Source organism: Chelonia mydas, chromosome 3, assembly GCF_015237465.2.
Source record: "Chelonia mydas isolate rCheMyd1 chromosome 3, rCheMyd1.pri.v2, whole genome shotgun sequence".
Lineage (NCBI taxonomy): Eukaryota > Metazoa > Chordata > Testudines > Cheloniidae > Chelonia > Chelonia mydas.
The window spans coordinates 160753683-160771182 of NC_057851.1; the positions used below are offsets into that span (position 1 = coordinate 160753683).

Here is a 17500-nt window from a genome sequence, read left to right on the forward strand (position 1 = left end):
GAAGCCTTTGACCTGTGCTGCGGGAGTCTTTAAAACTTTTTATCTGAAAATTAGAAAAAAAAGATCAGAGACTTTAAAAACTTGTTCCTGTGTTTAGAAGTACCAAGCCCAATACAACAGTTCTAATATTGTAACAGCTTCAGACAACTGCTAGGCTGCACCGAACGAATCTGAAGATTCTTCAGACAGGGACAGCTGGGCTATGCTTGAAACCTTTTCTCGTACTGTCTATGTCTAGTCTGTGTTAAACTTCAGGTCCATTTTTATGATTAGATTAGCCATACTGTACCTAAAGATTTTGCCTGTGGTCTGACCAAAGTATTGTGCCAGTGCCTGGTAGTGTGTCATATTACTAATGTTCCAAGAGTAAACACACTTGTAGGAAACAGCTATAGTTCAAGGCCACACTTAAAAAAATAAATGTTTCATCAGTCTTAGCAATGGAACAAATGGCAATAACACTCTGTATCATATTTTACAAAGCTTCAAAAGAACAATGTCCTGTTGAGTGAAATTCAGTAGCATTCTGTAAACATTAATTTAAGGAAATCAATAGGCTCTGTGAGCTAAAGGCATATTGCAAGATAAACTGGCTGGAGTGCTACTCTGTCAAACAGATTTTAGTTTTCTCGGGTAGATAAAGACGGTTTCAAAATGGGGTAACGTGTTGCAACCAAGGTTTGAAAACTATGTGGCCTTCAACAGCCTGCTTGTTCCTACTACAAAGCTGGATAAACATACTTTAAAAATGATAAGATTGGGTCAGGATTGATTTTGCTTTCAAATTTTATATAAAGTAGAATTCTTGGTGTGTGTGTGCGGGGTTGTTTCTTTAAAGTCTAATTATGAGCAGAAATAAATAAGTGCAGCACAGACCACTCAAGATGTCAGCCTGCCAGAGAGAGGTTAAATTATCCAGAAAGACAGCAGTGGGTTGGGTTTTTTTCAGTAGCAGGACTTTACGGATTTAAAAAATATCTTTATTCATGCCGACCTGGTGGGCAACAAGTCGTTTTGCCAAATAGAAAAGCCAAAATCTCTAGTGGACTTGGGATCAGAGGTCTTCAGCTGGTGAAAGCTGCTCACGTTGCAGAGCTGCACCCCCCCAAGGCCACGCTAATGGGAGGTAAACAGGTTAGAGGGGGTGAGCGGGAAGCTGGCTAACGTCTCGAGTTGGATGATCTATATAGTGGCAGCAGTGAGGGGCTCCACAGGGAGCTTCTTAACCCAAAGAGAAGGTGTAAACAGTATCTATTAGACCCTCTCCAGGATTAAGAGTCTGCCGTCGAGGGAGTACTCTGGGTGTGCACAGTTCCAAAGGAAACAACTTTTTAAGTGTGACTCCCCACCCATCACGTACGACATGGCTGCTACTCACGTGGCCGAATCTGCCACCGAGTGTGGAAATGGCCAACCAATTCTTCCGAGCCCCTTGCAGTCAGAGATAAAGCCCACATGCCCCACTCTTTGCAGATGGCACCCCTGTGTGCTTATGCATCCAGTGAGATTCTTGGACCGGATCTTACTGGGCTGCTGCTGCCGCTGCTTGTTATAGCAAACAAAGAGGCTTGCGTTGCTTGTACTATATGCCCACACTTGTCTGGTTTGCCCACCTATTCTCTCTCATTGCATTCTCACACTCTATGCTTTTTGGGACTGGAATGGGTTGTATGACTGATTGTTTTGTCTTTCTTATAGGTGTGTGTACAGCACCTAGCACAATGGGCCCCACAATACAAATACAAAATAACCGGACTCCTCAAGCTCCTGAGGAAGAAGGTGCTGAGTGAAAACGATGAGGCTCCCCTTGCTGCAGCATTTGGCCAGATTCCCTCCATTCCACTGCCCCCAACAACAGTGCCAGGCGGCAGGTTTGGCAGCCAAATCCTGTGTTTCCGTTGTCTCCTCCATGCTGAGTTTCAGGTTCCCTACTCCTTTCCAATCCACTCGCCTGCAGCTCTATCTGGAATACCCCTGAGCCACTGCAAAGATGGGGGTCAACCAAAAGTTAATGCTGCCTTAGGTTGCGTGAATTTTTAGGCAGGATGGAGGGGAGATTCTAGCTACCTTCACCAGCCCCTCCCTACTTGTGGTTCCCTGGGGCTGCAGAGGGACCCCTAATAGGACAAGCTGCATGGTGCCATGGAGGCAGACCCTACCTTTCTGAATGGACTGGGGCAGATCTATCCACAGAGCACGCCCTCTGCAGTGCAGGGAACAAGAACTGGCCTCGTACAGTTTGTAGCTGTAAAGTGTAGATTTCTGTCACTACCAGGTGAATGCTGCTCAAAGCAGTGCTCCTTTGCTATCGGTTTTCTTGTTTTTCCAGAGTAGCTGGTGGAGTGCTTTGCCTTTGCCCCGACTCCTCCTACATTTTTCAAACCACCACCCTCTTTTTTGGAGGAAGTAGAACGGCTGCGTGGGCCCATCTTTGTGCTGTGAGTTGGTGTGGCAGCATACCAAGCAGGAGGCATTGGCTTACACAGAGAATTTGGAGGCAGGTTTTGGAGTAAGTTGCTACACTTTTTGGCGTGCAAGCTGGGGCAGCATATGGCCCAGTGTTCTCAGTTTAAGTCTGACACTTAACATTATTTAACAGTTTCTGCGTTAGGTGCTTTATAAGGTAAAGGAAATTAACAATTTTCAGCTAATTAGATCACTCAATTGGCTGAACATTCTGGACCCCTCTTAGGAAAAAAACAGGTTGGCTCAGGCCATGGAAAGGCTAATGCTTCTTCCATTATCATTTATGAGGAGCGGGAGATATTTGGAAAGGGCATTTTTATTTTAAAAATACAAATGAATAATACTTAAATTATTGGGCACATCATTTCCCCCCAGTCGTCTCCTTTTCTCAGATAAGGGTGGAGCTCGGCACTAATCTCAGTCACTTCTTCATTGGAGGCGGCACGGGGTACCTCATGGCAGTCTGGAATCCACACTAGCATTGCCTTCAGTTTTTGAGTCTCACTCAAATTTGCGCCTGCAGGACTTTCAGTGTAAGTGTTTCTGTAGATCAGCAATGGTAATAATTCATTCGCTTATCGAGATGTGAAAAGGGACAGACTAGAACAGGGGTTCTCAAACTGTGGGTCGGGACCCCAAAGTGGGTGGCGACCCTGTTTTAATGGGGTTGCCAAGGCTGGCTTAGACTTGCTGGGGCCCAGGGCCGCATTGCCCGGGGCTGAAGCTGAAACCCTTGGGTTTCAGCCTTGGGAGGCAGAGCTCAGTTACAGGCCCCCTGGCTGGGGCTGAAGCCCTTAGGCTTCCCTCCTGTGACCAGGGGCAGTGGGGCTTGGGCTTTGGTCCCTCCACCTTGGGCAGCAGGGCGTGGGTGGGCTCAGGCTTCAGTCCCCGTCCCCCCCAGGGTCATGTAGTAATGTTTGTTGTTAGAAGGGGGTCACGATGCAATGAAGTTTGAGAATCCCTGGACTAGAATCCCAGTGTACACTTCCTTCTAGCACTGAGGGCACCTAGCTAGTGGTGGGAAACAGCCACAGCGATCTAGAAACACTCCACACTTGTGGGCGCTGTGTTCCTCTCCAGCCGGGAGACTCATTTGGGGCAAATATCACAGTGATTTCAATGTGGTCACCCTCCCCAGCACCGTGACCCTCATGCCAGCATCACAGGGGCTCCTGTGGTGTAGTGGTGCTGAAGGGGCAGAACTAACACTGGAATGCTGACGCTAGTGATTAGTGCCCCAGCTGCCATTACAGAGAAGCAAAGAGTTCTAGCCCCAAGTTTGTAAGGGTTTGAAAAAGAAAAATTATGGAGACTCAGGGGTTTTTTTTTTTAAATTTTGTTGCTTACTGCTGCATTTGTATTCTTTCCTAACAAACTATCAATAAAACACAAAGCTGAACAAACCCTTTAACGCACAGCCCTAAAATCATTTTAAAATGCCTGGCTGAAGAGAAGCTCAAACCCCTCCCCCACTCCCATGCAAAGGTGTTGAGGCATTAAACCTGGACCACAATGCTATTAGTAATCCTGATGCCTCCACCACAGCTTATAGCAGGGGAAAGAAAGCCTTGCTCTCACAAGGAAGGGAAGGGACAGAGGGAGTGCTGAGATGTCTGATAACATCAGAGAAGCAAAAGTGGTGGTGCAGTGAAAATGGATACTGTGGAATACACTAGATTTAATCACTTACATTTAAATGAAGCTTTTTCACATAGGAGTCCAAAGTACTTTACAGACTCCACATAGGGATACAATACAAAGCACACAGATACTAAACTGATATGTACATTTCACGTGCCATGGATGGATGGATAGAGCAGCTATTCTATAATGCAACATCCCTTCCATCTAGAAGGGATCTATTTGGGACCCGATTCCCATTTAGCAATATGGGAAAGGCAGGGTAGTCCTGACCCCCTGACATCTATTTCCGACCCCCACCCTGGGAATCTTCTCCCCCAGTTGAGAACTCATGAGACAGAGGAATACTTTACCCACCCTCACTGAAATGCAGTCATGCCATGGTGTGGTGCAAACATTTTAAACATAAAAAAATACTGAAGTTTCAAACAGACAAAAGAGGATCTTAAATTACAATGATTTTGATCTCTCACCTCTTAAAATATGCAAATTCCTTCCCTCTCCCCGCTCCTCCCGACCAACATCTCTAAAACATTTTACTTCCAGGCTATCAAGTTGCATTCTGGAGAATTTTTCATTGGTTTTCCTGATGAGTTAGAAGTATGCGAGTATAGGGATTTACAATGGATAGCTCTTTACCTACTGCATCATTAATAGCACTGTAATAGTAAGGAAAAATCACTAATGAATTCCTATAGTTTAAGATGTTTTGGGGCTTAATATATGTTGGGGTGTAAAAGGAAAAAGTATATGCCTGGTTACTTTTACACGCACAAAGCTGCGTTAACCTCCCCTTGAATGAGAAATAAAACCAATAAATGCAAGACTGTTCTGACTTACTGCCCCTTTAGCTCAGCCCCATTGTGACTAAACATGGTCTGCTTTCAGTGGGATCGCCTACAATGCTGGGCAATGTTATCTACCATGCTGCCAACTTCTGACAGGTACTGGACACCTGTGCCCAGAAGAGTGAATATGAGGTTGAGGCTGAACACTCAATTCAGGCTCCCTTGCAGTAACTGCAGATAGGCCGCTCACAGGTTTTCTGGGACAGTAGCAACACAGGAGTGTTTTGTGCTGGGACAGAAAGGGCAGGCGACAGGGCCTGGATGCTGAAGAACATGTGCCTCTTTCGCCAATAACAGGCCCCTGCACAGATCTATTACCACGCGTAGGGGAATTCTGCTGCGGGAGCTGGTGGATAAAATCAGAGTGCACAGTTGAAAGTGCTTTTGCAGCATGTGTAATAGGTACACCTCTTTGTAGTGTGGGTACCCTACTGTCACTACGCTGGCCAGTATTTGGCTTAGTGGACGGATCTTTAACACTGCAGTAACACATCAAATGTTTATATCCCTCCATTTACAGAGTACATATTACATGGCATAAAACCCTAATATAGGCACTCCTGGCAGTTCTGCCTGGAAAAATGAGAAAATATTTGTAATCTGTTTTTCCTTTGGTCTATCTAGGAATTAAATCCCAGGCCCTGAAATGGCCCTTTTTTGTCTTAGTATGTGGGGTTTGGGGGCAGGTGGTCTGTAATCAGCTGGGCAGGGGAATGTCTGGAGTGGAAGGAAAATGTGCCTGTGTCCTTGCTCAGAATACGGGTGGGGGCCATGCCTGGGTAGGGGGAGTGAAGCAGAGCTTCACCTCCCCATGACACCACTGAACAGTTGGGAACGGGAGATGGAGGGGGGAGAAGGGGAGGAAGCTGATTGGCTCCAGTGAACCCATGTGTTCAAGCATTCCTGGGCACCCAGCAGCCATGCTTGCTGCGGAAAGCTGCCCCAGCCACTCTGCCCTGTAGGTGGTGCAGTTGTCCAAGCTGGGTTTCCAGGGCTTGCTGTAGGTCTAAGATATTTGGGGTCAGAAAGGAATATTTTCTTGCTGGGCAAGACTGGCAGGGTATTGGTGGCTTTTTCCACCTTCTTCACAGCACCCTGGAGAGCTGGTAGGGGGGTAAAGACAAGGGAGGCGATACTTCAAAATAAATAAATAAAAGAGGCTGGGAGTAATAAATGTTATTGCAACTTGTGGCTGGTGCCCAATGTAGATAAGAAGCTTCAGGGAGACAGCTCCTCAGGTAAACGCAAGCACGTGGCCCAGGGATTGGTGAATCTGTGAGGGGAGAGGAGGTCTGAAGTCTTCACAGACTGAGCTTCCCCTCATCTGTCCCCTCATTGCTCCTTGCAGGAGGAAGGCGATGGGATTCTGCATTGGGCTGAATAGGGAACTGAATAGCAGGGGTTTGGCTAAGACAACCAGCCCATATTGCTTGGTTCCATGGCCTGAGGCCACTCAATGCCTCCCCACCAAGGCCCAATTGATGCCTGCTAGTTAAAAGCCTCTCATTTAATATTAAAGTTAATAAAGTTGTGGCCTGCTGCTTTAAATCCATTCACATGTCTAAGTCATCATTCTCCTGCAAGTCCTGATCAATGCAGCAGTCTGTCTGCTTGGCAGCGCATACTGCCCTGGTCCTCTGCTCTGTACACTGGCTCCCTATTAAATACAGAATTGAGTTCAAGGTCAAACTCCTCCACTGGTCTGGCCTTAGCTACCTGAGAGACCATCATGACAGCTCTGTTACATTGGGACCTTTTAAATATCCACCCCTAGGGGAGGCTCACGAGTTCAGGAGGTGGCACTTTTATAATAAGCTGGTCCTCACCAAGGGAACGGACTCCCCCAGGAGCTAAGAATGACCGTGTACCTCACCCTGTTCAGAACGAAATGGAAAACTTATCTGGTTAACTTCGCTTTCTCTCAGTCAGCTCTTCCAATAGTGCCTTTCTCTCTCTCACACACACATGCTAATTGAGCTAGTCCTCGTACAAGCTGGCAAGGAAGAGAGAGAGATTGTTCTTCCTCTTATTAAATACTTGGCAGGTGCTCAGGTACTATAGTGATGGGGCCCACGTAAGCACCTAGATACCTGATTCTCCAGCTGCGGTGATAGCCTTAGTGTTGTTTTTCTTAATCTTGTAGGGAAATGTTGCCACTTTAATATTATATCAATGTACTATGGCTTCATTTTTATAGGCTCTATTATTTCTTGTACTGGCACATGGTATGGGCCTTTCATGGACATCATTGATAATGGTTTTGCCCAGCAATCACCTCCTCATGGCCTCATAATGGGCGGGGACCCATGGACCTATAACTAGAGGGAATTGTGTCCATACAGGATATTGCTTGAAATAATGGTGCTATGATGATCTCATGCTATGATGACATAAGAATGGAGTCACAATAAACTTGCAACGCTGTTGCTTTACCATCTCAATCATGCCTGGCATGTGCTTAGTAACAGGGCAGGGGGCACAGAGGGCAGATGTGTCAGAGGGAGGGGTTGACATCGTTTATGATGATGCAGAGTAGCGCTCATGGTTTTCAAAAGTTATAGAAATTAGCCGCGCTGAATGATTAGTTGCTATTTCCCAAATGCACCACAGTGCCATTTCACAAACTAGTGATGATGCCGTTAAATACTTGACACACTTAGGGATAACAGTTCAAAGAACTACAGGGGAGGAGCATGCATTAAAGTCAAAGGGAGTCATACAGTTATAACAAGGCCCCTACCAAATTCATGGATTTTGGTCAATTTCACCGCCATAGGATTTTAAAGATTGTAAATTTCATTATTTCAGCGATTTAAATCTGAAATTTCATGGTGTTGTAATTGTAGGGATCCTGTCCCAAAAAGGAGCTGGGGGGGCGGGGGGTGTAGTATGGCTACCCTGACTTCTGCACTGCTGCCTTCAGAGCTGGGCAGCTGGAGAGCGGCGGCTGCTGGCTGGGAGCCCAGTTCTGAAGGCAGCGCCACTGCCAGCAGCAGCACAGAAGTAAGGGTGGTCTGGTCTGGTATTGCCACCCTTACTTCTGCACTGCTGCTGGCGGAGCACTGCCTTCAGAGCTGGGCTCCCGGCCAGCAGCCGCCGCTCTCCAGCTCGCCCAGCTCTGAAGGCAGCGCAGGATGGCACGGTATGGTATTGCCACCCTTACTTCTGTGCTGCTCGTGGTGAGGCGCTGCCTTCAGAGCTGGGCACCTGGCCAATAGCCACCCAGCTCTGAAGGCAGTGCAGAAGTAAGGGTGGCAATATAGTGACTCTCTAAAATAACCTTGCAACCCCCCCGCAACTCCCTTTTGGGTCAGGACCCCCAACTTGAGAAACACTGGTCTCCCCTGTTAAATCTGTATAGTATATGGGAAAAGCACACAAGAGACCAGATTTCATGGGGGAGACCAGATTTCACGGTCTGTGATGCATTTTTCATGGCTGTGAATTTGGTAGGGCCCTAGGTATAGCCGCGTGCAACTCAGTGAAAATGTATCAGCTGTGTGAGTCTCTCGCTGTGTGTATGCAGGGGAGTGTTAATATACATTACAGATAAAGAGCGAGAGACTCCAAAGCTAGGTCTATATTTAATTTTTAGTCTTCTAAAACTGTAAAAAAGAGTTCTATAAATTAATATTTGTTTAAAAACTGAAAAACTTCATCTGAGTTGACACTAACATTACATAAGGCCAGATTCTCAGCTGGCATGGATCAATGTAGCTCCATTGACTTTTGGAGCCAATTTACACCAGCTGAAGATCTCACTCCAAGTTTAAATATGATGTGAGTGAGTTAAACCCAGGAAAATGAATGGTTATAACTGAGTAGCTAATCCACCTGCTTAAAAGCAGCACTATCCACTCTGTTATGTGATTTGTGTAGAACAGCTCCGATAAAGTTTCGAGGAGAAAATGGTTGCCTTGGTTTTTATAATCATGAAGTACAGAACATGCGAAATTCTTTAATATGAAGCTGTGGTAAGAATACACTTTGCATTTAGGAATCCTCCATCAGTTAGACAGTGATTGCAAGAATCGTTCCCTGTTCACAATTCAACACTACTTTCCAGAAAGTTTTGAATGAAACATAGTTAACATGTAATGTAAAAAAGACTGGAGAAAAATCATGTGACATAACTATTACCTGATACCAATAGTAGGAACGTACATCTAGACCTAACACACAATTAATTGGTTCCTCCCCGTAACTGCGAGATTGAAATGTTCCTCGTCTACTTATTTGCAGGGATGAATGAAAAGTCATAAAGGTTGTGAGGGATCAGTTTGGGCTAAAAGGGATTACAAACTAGGATGATCTGGGAGAAATGAGGACATATAGGACTTTAGTTTCACCTAGGAAAATGGAAAACAGGGAAGAACTAGGAAGATGAATAAAGGCTCATCATAGACACAAAAGAACAGAGCAAAAAAGAAGCCTGGTTTTGGGCATTCTTGTCTGGCAAGGAGGCAGGCAGTAAGGCTAATGAAGCATTTGCGATATGGGACGTATGCCAGCGTAACAAAGAAGATGTGCATCAGCTCTGCAGATGTGCCAAAGCCCCCAGAGCAAAATAATGACATAATCACCATCAGTGTCACAGACCAGACTGTACACAAGGTGACATGGGAGAGAATAAATAAGAGTCTTTAGAGGCCTGTAGTACACACAGAGGAAGAAATAGCCGTTCCTCACTACTGCCACCACCCCAAGAGAGTTGAGTGATGTGGGGTATAATGTGTGCAGCTACCAAAAGAAATCTTGAATTGTGCAAGGCTAAAGCACTATAAATTGGAGCTTTTCTCAGTCTCCAGTTGACGTTTCAATTCCCCCTACCCCTTGTTGAATGCAAAATGAAATGGCAGTAGGAGTCTGAAGAGTTTGCCAATTTTGGGAGGGGGGAGGAAGAGAAGGAAAGGACAAAAAGAAGGGGGTATCAGTAAATAATTGTAAAAAACAGAGCTGGAACTATCTCTGGCTTTTCCCCAAAATAATATTACAAACTCAAACAAGGAGAGGTATATATTTTGGTTCATCACCCTTCATGAACGAAGCTAGAAAAGCAAAAGCACAATATTTTGCACATTAAAACACAAGATTATTATTTTATTGATCAGGAATAAAATAGTGCTTAGGGCAATTCAGTACTTAACATGTTATTGCAGTGGGGAGTAATCTGAAAAGCTTCAAGTAGCCTTAAAACACCTAACAGCTCTTTCTGCATAAGGAAGGTGCTTGTCTTGGTACAGATGTCTGGTTGTGTGGGTGGTTTATTTTAACGTTACTTTTGTCAATTTTTAAACATCTGTTTGAGAAAGTGAAATAACACTGGGAAGCAATCTAAGGACCCAATCTGGCAAACAATTATCAACAAGAGTAGCTTTACTCAAAGAGCTAAGGGTCTTCTCATATGCGTAAAGCTCCTAAAGTGCAGGACTGTTTGCAGGATCAGCCCCTATCAGAGTAGCTCAGAACAAAGAACTGGCTTCACCAGTGTCCCTTTTCATCGCTTCTAATGAAAGATTCATAAGAATAACTTTAATTTTTTATGACTGTTTTTGCATTACTGTATTAGCTGTGTGTACCTCATATGCAGTTTCTTCTTAAATACAGAAAACCTGTTGCAAACTGCATTGCACAACTTAATCAGTACAATAATTGATTTTGGTTGCTCTGTAGGTCTCCTTAACATGAAGAAAGTGCCATGGAGCCCAGAAAATATTTTGATGAGGTTATTCTTCTTTAACTCATACAGTTATGCCTATGAAGAGCATCGCTACTATTTTTGTAAATTAAAAACCTCCCTAATTTGCTAGTTAAACTGTTCAGCAGAAGAATGATTGTATGTGTCTTTTTTGGCTTCACCCTATTAACTGGAACAGTAACGTAACGATTGTTAATAAACAGCTTTAATTTGACCGTACTTCTCGCATATCTGCTAACTGCACCATATCTTTGTTTACCATATCATTAGGGAAAACAAAGAGGCATGTATGTAATTTTGTTCTGTTGTATATGAAGTTTAATAATTATGCCACAGAGGATTCTAATTTAATCACAGAAGGGGCAACAATATTAATAATCTGTTAAGAAAACTCCAGCTTCTTTGCACTTTGAAGTTATTGGCATTGTAATAGGTTTTTTGTTTTTTTAAATGGACAAGTGTTTGTTTCTGTTGGCACTTACACCAAATGTTTTCTTTTATGGATATTCCATTAAGCATCCTTCTCCCCTCTCAAAAATCAATGCTTGTTTTGGGCAGGGGAGGAGGAAATTGATCAAAGCTGATATGGAGAAAAATTTTTTCAGGTATTGACCAAAATTTCCCCGGAATTGTTTGATGATAATTTTTTAATCTTCCATTCAAAGAAAAAATAAGAGGCTGAAGAAGTTTTTAATTAGCTAAATAGCTGTGTAATCTAGATGAAATAAACATGCTAGTTTGAAAAGACTGTTAGAACTTTTTCAGCCATTTAATCCATAGATGGCTGAATACAATATGTTCCACAGAAAGATACAACCATCACCAGCAGCTGTTAGAAGAGAGCTTGCTCTCTGCTCCTATTGATAACCCTTTGTGGAATGAAGAAAAAGAGCTGAGGGAAGGAGAACTGAATGTCAGACAATAGACATCGCTACACACGCTGTCTCTGAACTTTCCTCATCTCTGAAGGACAATTAATTATGAAGGCCTTTGGGGTAGGTCGGAGCAAGGGAAAACCTACTGCTGGCCCAGCACTCCAGCCGCTATCTCTGTGTTTGTTAAATGGTTGTGCCTGTTGGGGAACCAGAGTAGCAGCCACCAAAATAGCCAATAGATCATTTAGGAAAAAAAGAGCAAAAGATTTTTTTTTTTAATGTGTGGCTGTCCTTGTATAATTCTATTCTCACTGTGAAATCATCCATACACAAAACACAAGGACAATTTTTTTTTTTTAGAAGAGCCACAGGGTAGGTTACAGTCAGAAACGGCCGCTCAGTGGTGTGTTAAAAAGGATGGTCTTTTCACCAAATCATTTCACAGAGGCAAAACAGACAAACACAAAGAGCTGAAACTTTTTCTGCTACATTAAATAGAGTAACTGATAAGGTCAGACATATGATACCTAAAGACATGAATCTGTGAACTCTTGAAGTCAAAGGACTTCTCTGTGCAAAGGAACAATCTTTCAAAGGAAATAGATCATAGAACTCCACTGAATCCCCTTTAAACTTTATGAAGCAGGAGGAGAAAAAGCTCTAAGTAGGGAAGCTTGACAGAAGAGCCTTGAACTATTTTCTGAAGGAAAGATGAGACCCTCCCTAGGCTGTCACAAAACATCTTTTTTTTTCTAAAGGCTCTTCTGAACTTTGATATGTGCCAAGACACCGCTATTGAAAGCTGTATAATTATGTGCTATAGCCACTGTAGAAAATGCTTTGTTCATCTCAACAAAGAACAATAAGCAAAGTAAAGTGACATTACACTGTATCTTTTTCTTTAAGAATGTCGAGAAAGGTCATGGTATGTTATAACTAATAAAGCTGTTGAGTAAGGAGGTTTAAAGTTGATCTTGCTGTGCTTAAATGTAACCCAATGACAAAAAGGCAGAGGGAGCTAAAATGTAATGACGTTTAAAAAAAAACAACAGATAAAAAAATCAATGGGCCAGCCTCATTATACCAATGAATATCTTGATCCTAAAGGAGATAAATATAAAAATGAAGTGTAGTTGTGAGATAGAGTTTTCGTCTCCAAGCTTGGTGATTTCTCTCTTCAAGTTTCCCTTCAAGTTGTAGTTTGCAATTCAACTCAACAAGAAGCAGATTAACGAGTAGCAACTAAATGGTACGTACAATGCTTGCACATTCTATAGGCACATGAATTTTGTCACTTAATTTACAAATAAATTTCATCTCCTGTGAAAGTGGCAAGGGAAATAGAATTCTTTCACAAAAGAGTCTCCTCAAGAGGTTTTCCTCTTTTTAAACAAAAAAGCCCTGGGACGTCAGTGAAAACAATTAAGAGACCAGTATGTCTAATGAAATTTCTCTTTTTGTGAGGGGCGGGGGGAATCTCTCTAAATACGTGTGCTCCAATTTTCCTTGAAAGGAATTATGACAATAATAAACCTTTCCTACAATACTTGTTATTCACAAACTGCAAAATAAGTTTTCTATTCTCTTGTTGCACATCATAAGCAATAAGACCTCTGCCTTTTTCTTTCTTTTGAGAAAGGTCCTGGTATGCTATAACTGCTGAGTAAGGAGGTTTAAAGTTGAATAGAAAGCCAGGGGAGAGTAATATGTAAAGAAGACTGTTGTCACTTGCTTCTGGTAACACCTTAGAAAGGTACAGGTTGCCTCTGTGCAGCATCTCAAATAGATGAAGGGGCAAGCTAGAAGTTTGCAAATAATAGGGCCTGCTTTCCACTCATACTAGGGCCACTTTACATTGCCCTAATTGTGTACTGGAGCCTTAAAGGGGGTATAAATCTTGCTTTAAAGCCCCTACAAAATTGCAAAAACACTGTAAAATTACCTTAGTATAAATGAGAATCAGACATTAAAGGTTTAATTGCCCCTTTGATGCACATCAACTGAGGTCAAGACGAGTCATGCTCATGCAAGTAGGAAAGAATATGGACTTCTAAAATGAGAATGTTAGTATCCAGGAGTTTCAAAAAGTGCTATTTATTTAGGGTGCCCATTTGGAGATGCTTTAAATAGGCCTGATGTTCAGAGTATGGGTAGGACAGCACTTTTGGAAAATCAGGGCCCTTTAAGGTATCTCCAGTTGAGCACCCAAAAATCACTAGTCGCTTTGGAAAATCTGGGCCACTGGCATTTCTCTGAATTGTTCTTCTGATGCTTATGTAACCCACACACCTTCTGGGTGTGGTGTTCTGTCTCATCTAGTGGCACCAAGACCACTTAGAGAGAGAGATCAAATGAGTCTGCTCTACAGCCTTAGTTAGCAGCCAGTTGGCTTTTAACTCATGTGGTAGAGGCTCATGCACTGAACTCCAGAGCTCACCGGTTCGATCCCGCTCACTGGGGTCTGTCTACGTTACACTTAGATATGTGTTTTCTTATTTTTTTTGTAAACAAACAAAAACAAACTCCCATTGATTTCATTGTGTATGTCTGTACTGCAATAAAACACCCACGACTGGCCCAGGTCAGCTGACTCAGACTCGCGTGGCTCAGGCTGTCGGGCTATAAAATCTCAGAGTACATGTCCGGGCTTGGGCTGGAGCCCAGGCTCTGTGACCCCATGATTAGGGAGGGTCCTTGAGCTCAGGGGTCTACACTGCAATTTTATAGCCCTGCAGCCCAGGCCCCGCAAGCCTGAGTCAGCTGACCCAGGCCAATCGCAGAGGTTTTATTGCAGCGTATACATACCCAATGGGATTAATGTACAGTGTCAGCAGTTAAGCAAGTGTGTCTTTGCAACATCAGGGTATTCATTAGGTTTTCCCTGACTTCATACCATTTTTACACATAAAGTGAACCTCTTAACCAGCTTTTTCAGTTTCTAAACAGACCATTGTACTTTGCAGACTCCTACATATGAATACACCATAACCAATGCTGTGCAAAAAAGGCATTTGTCACTTCATCCTTCATTGTAGAAGTATTACATATAGTTTATTCACAAAAATAATGCAACTTAGCAGAAGTTTCACTGTTATGATCAACTTGCATATGTACCTCTGCAAGACTAGGTGAATTGCTGTGAAACAACATGCAAGCAGAGCTCAGAGAAGCAGTTTGCAACAGCTCACTTTGGTGTTTATTTGCTTGCTACACACAGGATGTCTTAGAAAAAGTAAGATGTAGGTGGAAGGGCAACAACCAGAATACCTAATGTTAGGGGAGAGGTCTCTCCGGGTATGTCTCCACTGCAGTGTAAGCCAGTGCTTAATCCCAGGCTCAAACCTATCCCACCCCTTGCATCTACATTGCAACTGCGCTAACCCTGAGTTTGGACCCAGGGTCCCAGGACTCTGCAAGGCTGGAGGGTCTGAGCTCGAGGTAAGCCGGGACCCAGAGGCTGAGCCCTACTGCTTTGCAGTGTAGACTTGGGTCCTGGGAGTCAGCCGGAAGCATCCCACCATTCCATGGGACAATTTTGCTAGTCCTCTCTATCCCAAAATCTGTAATCCACTCTACTGAAAGCGGAAGCAACCCCCCTTTGCAAACAGCAGTGGCTCAGGTCCGCATTAACCCATTCTCTTCTGATCACCAATCTGCAAGTACCCTATCAGAGAGCTTCCAGGGTTTGCAATGGAGACTGAACTGATCAAGCGATCTGCAAAGCAAGCTGCTTCCTGGTAACATGCAGGGTGGGCAGTAAAGTTCTCCCACAATGCACGACTGTCCTACGGCTACAGCGGCTACATTTGGGGGGGAAGAGGGTGCTAGGAACTCTGGGATATAGTTACTTTGACTCGGATGTGTACTTCAGTATGGTCGCCAATACTTTCAAGCATGGGATAGAAAAGTCATAAAATAGGGTTAAATACAATGCAGATGCCCAGGGTTCCCTAACATGGGTCAGCTGACTTGAGTCCCACTAAACCCAAGCTTACTTCTCAGTGTAGACATAACCTGAAATTTCAGAACTGAGAATGGGTCAGTCTCAGCCTCCTGAAGGGAAGTGAGAATGCAGAGTCCTGGGGAGACTATAATCCCTTTAATATATGAGAAAAATATATAAAAAAGGAAAATTATACAGGAATGAAGGAGGAGTGAGAGCCATGGAGGAGCTGAAATCCAGGTGTCATCTGAAGGCCAACATTCTTTGCCTATTTTAAACCAAGTTGTGTTTCAACTTTTTGCCACTTTTACACGAATGGCTTGGTAATCTCCCTTGCCTACCAGTGTCCCACTATGGTTGTAACAATGAGTTCTGGTGATCTTATAGGTGTGGATTTTGAAGGGGAGTTAGGATAAGTTCCTTTTTTTAAAAAAGTGGAATGGAATCTATATGGGGAACTGTACATGAATCTTAGTGACTGTATTCAGCAGTCAGATATCATCGTGCTGCGCTCCCTAGAAATACCATAGATATGGAGTGGCTCAGCAAGCTGTCATCTCTTTCTGACCTTCTGCTCCATCTACACTGCAATATATACATTATGGTTTAGGGAAGAAGAATGAACTGTTTTTCATTTGTAAAAAAAACTGCCGCAGGCAAAGAAGAAATCACCCTTTACTGAAGAAATCACATTTGCCATTTTTCTATCAGTCTGAATTTCCCTGCACAGCTATAGTTACTGCATGTTCTGTTTCAATTGACCTTACAGGACAAAACAAATACAGAAATAAATCCATTCAACATTAAAAAAAAAAAAAAAAAAAGTAAGTCATTGTATCCTGCTGGAGGTGTTGTATCTATCTCTGGCGCTGAGCCACAAGGCTACAATGGCAAAGCTAAAATGATAGGACGTGTAGCTTGTTAAGCATCTTATTTGACTTTGCTAAAAGCTGACACTTCCAATGCACTATGAAGGGAACACAGTATCAGAGTTCCCTGAGCAAATTTGTGGCACAGTTTGGGATGAAGAACCAAATTCACCTGGTTTTATCACTTTTTCCCCTGTCTGTCTGGGTGTGTTAAAGTGTCTGCTGACAAGTGAAACTCACACATAAAGGATCAAGGGTTAGGAAATGCGGTATAGGTGATTTAAGAAGAGCATACTATCAGGACTTTAATCATATCAGAAGATCAGGAAAGCATCACTGAAATATGAGGAAGGAACTTTGATTATGTTAAATATGGCAAATGCTCAGCTTGCTAAATCCCTTTGGATCAAATTTCAGCATTACAGTACTTGTCCTTTTTGCTTTCTAGCTAGTGGGGGTGTGACTTGGCACTTATCAGGTAAGGTTATAAGACTACATTGAAGATTGCACCATGCAGTTTAATGATCTGCTCCTTTTTGGGTCTTTAGTGTGTGACAAACTCTAAATCAAGAAATGAGGTTCTAGGAAATTTGTATTAGAGCGGATAGATGAAGGGTCTTTTCCTACATGCTTGGGGAAAGGAGCATTTGAAGAGGCTCTTAGTTGTCTCCTGCTTAATTACTAGATCCCTTTTCAGAGATCTAATCTTTAGAAGAGGAGAGTTCAATCATTGGATGTGCATATAAAAACTTACCTCTGTATTACATGTGAGACATACATTCTCAGGATTTGAGAATTTCCCTTTGGTTAAAAAAGCTCTATATTTCTCAAAAAAAAAAGTTAACTGTATCCATTAAAACTACTACTTTAAACTAACTTTGTGACTAAAACATTGTAAAGCATCAATAAACTCCTTAGGCCTTAAGTATAAGCAAAACTACTGTAAAACAATGCAACCCGATTCAGTCTTCATGTGTTCAGCAATCCAAAATATGGTTGACAATAAAAGGTAGGGGAAACTAAACTAGCATTGGAAAATAAACATTAAAAAAGTTAGTGACACTTCATCTCACTGTTCCCTTATGTTTCTCCCATCTCTGTTGTATCTTGTTATGTACTTAGATGAACACTTAGGGGCAGGGGCTTCCCTTTTTTATGTG

The 17500-nt window shown here is 43.0% G+C and overlaps 1 protein-coding gene across 8 annotated transcripts in view; it reads right to left on the reverse strand.

The window, feature by feature from the left end:
* Positions 1 to 17500, reverse strand: part of PROX1 (prospero homeobox 1) — a 53730-nt gene that overhangs the window by 11969 nt on the left and 24261 nt on the right. Inside the window, exon 6 of one of the 8 annotated variants that reach the window (XM_043543664.1) lies at positions 2818 to 3009. The exons of the other annotated variants lie outside the window; for them this stretch is intronic. Coding sequence (XP_043399599.1) covers positions 2995 to 3009 — 15 coding nt within the window. The 3' untranslated portion in view covers positions 2818 to 2994. Of the gene's footprint in view, positions 1 to 2817; positions 3010 to 17500 lie in introns of those variants that run through there. 8 annotated transcript variants of the gene reach the window in all.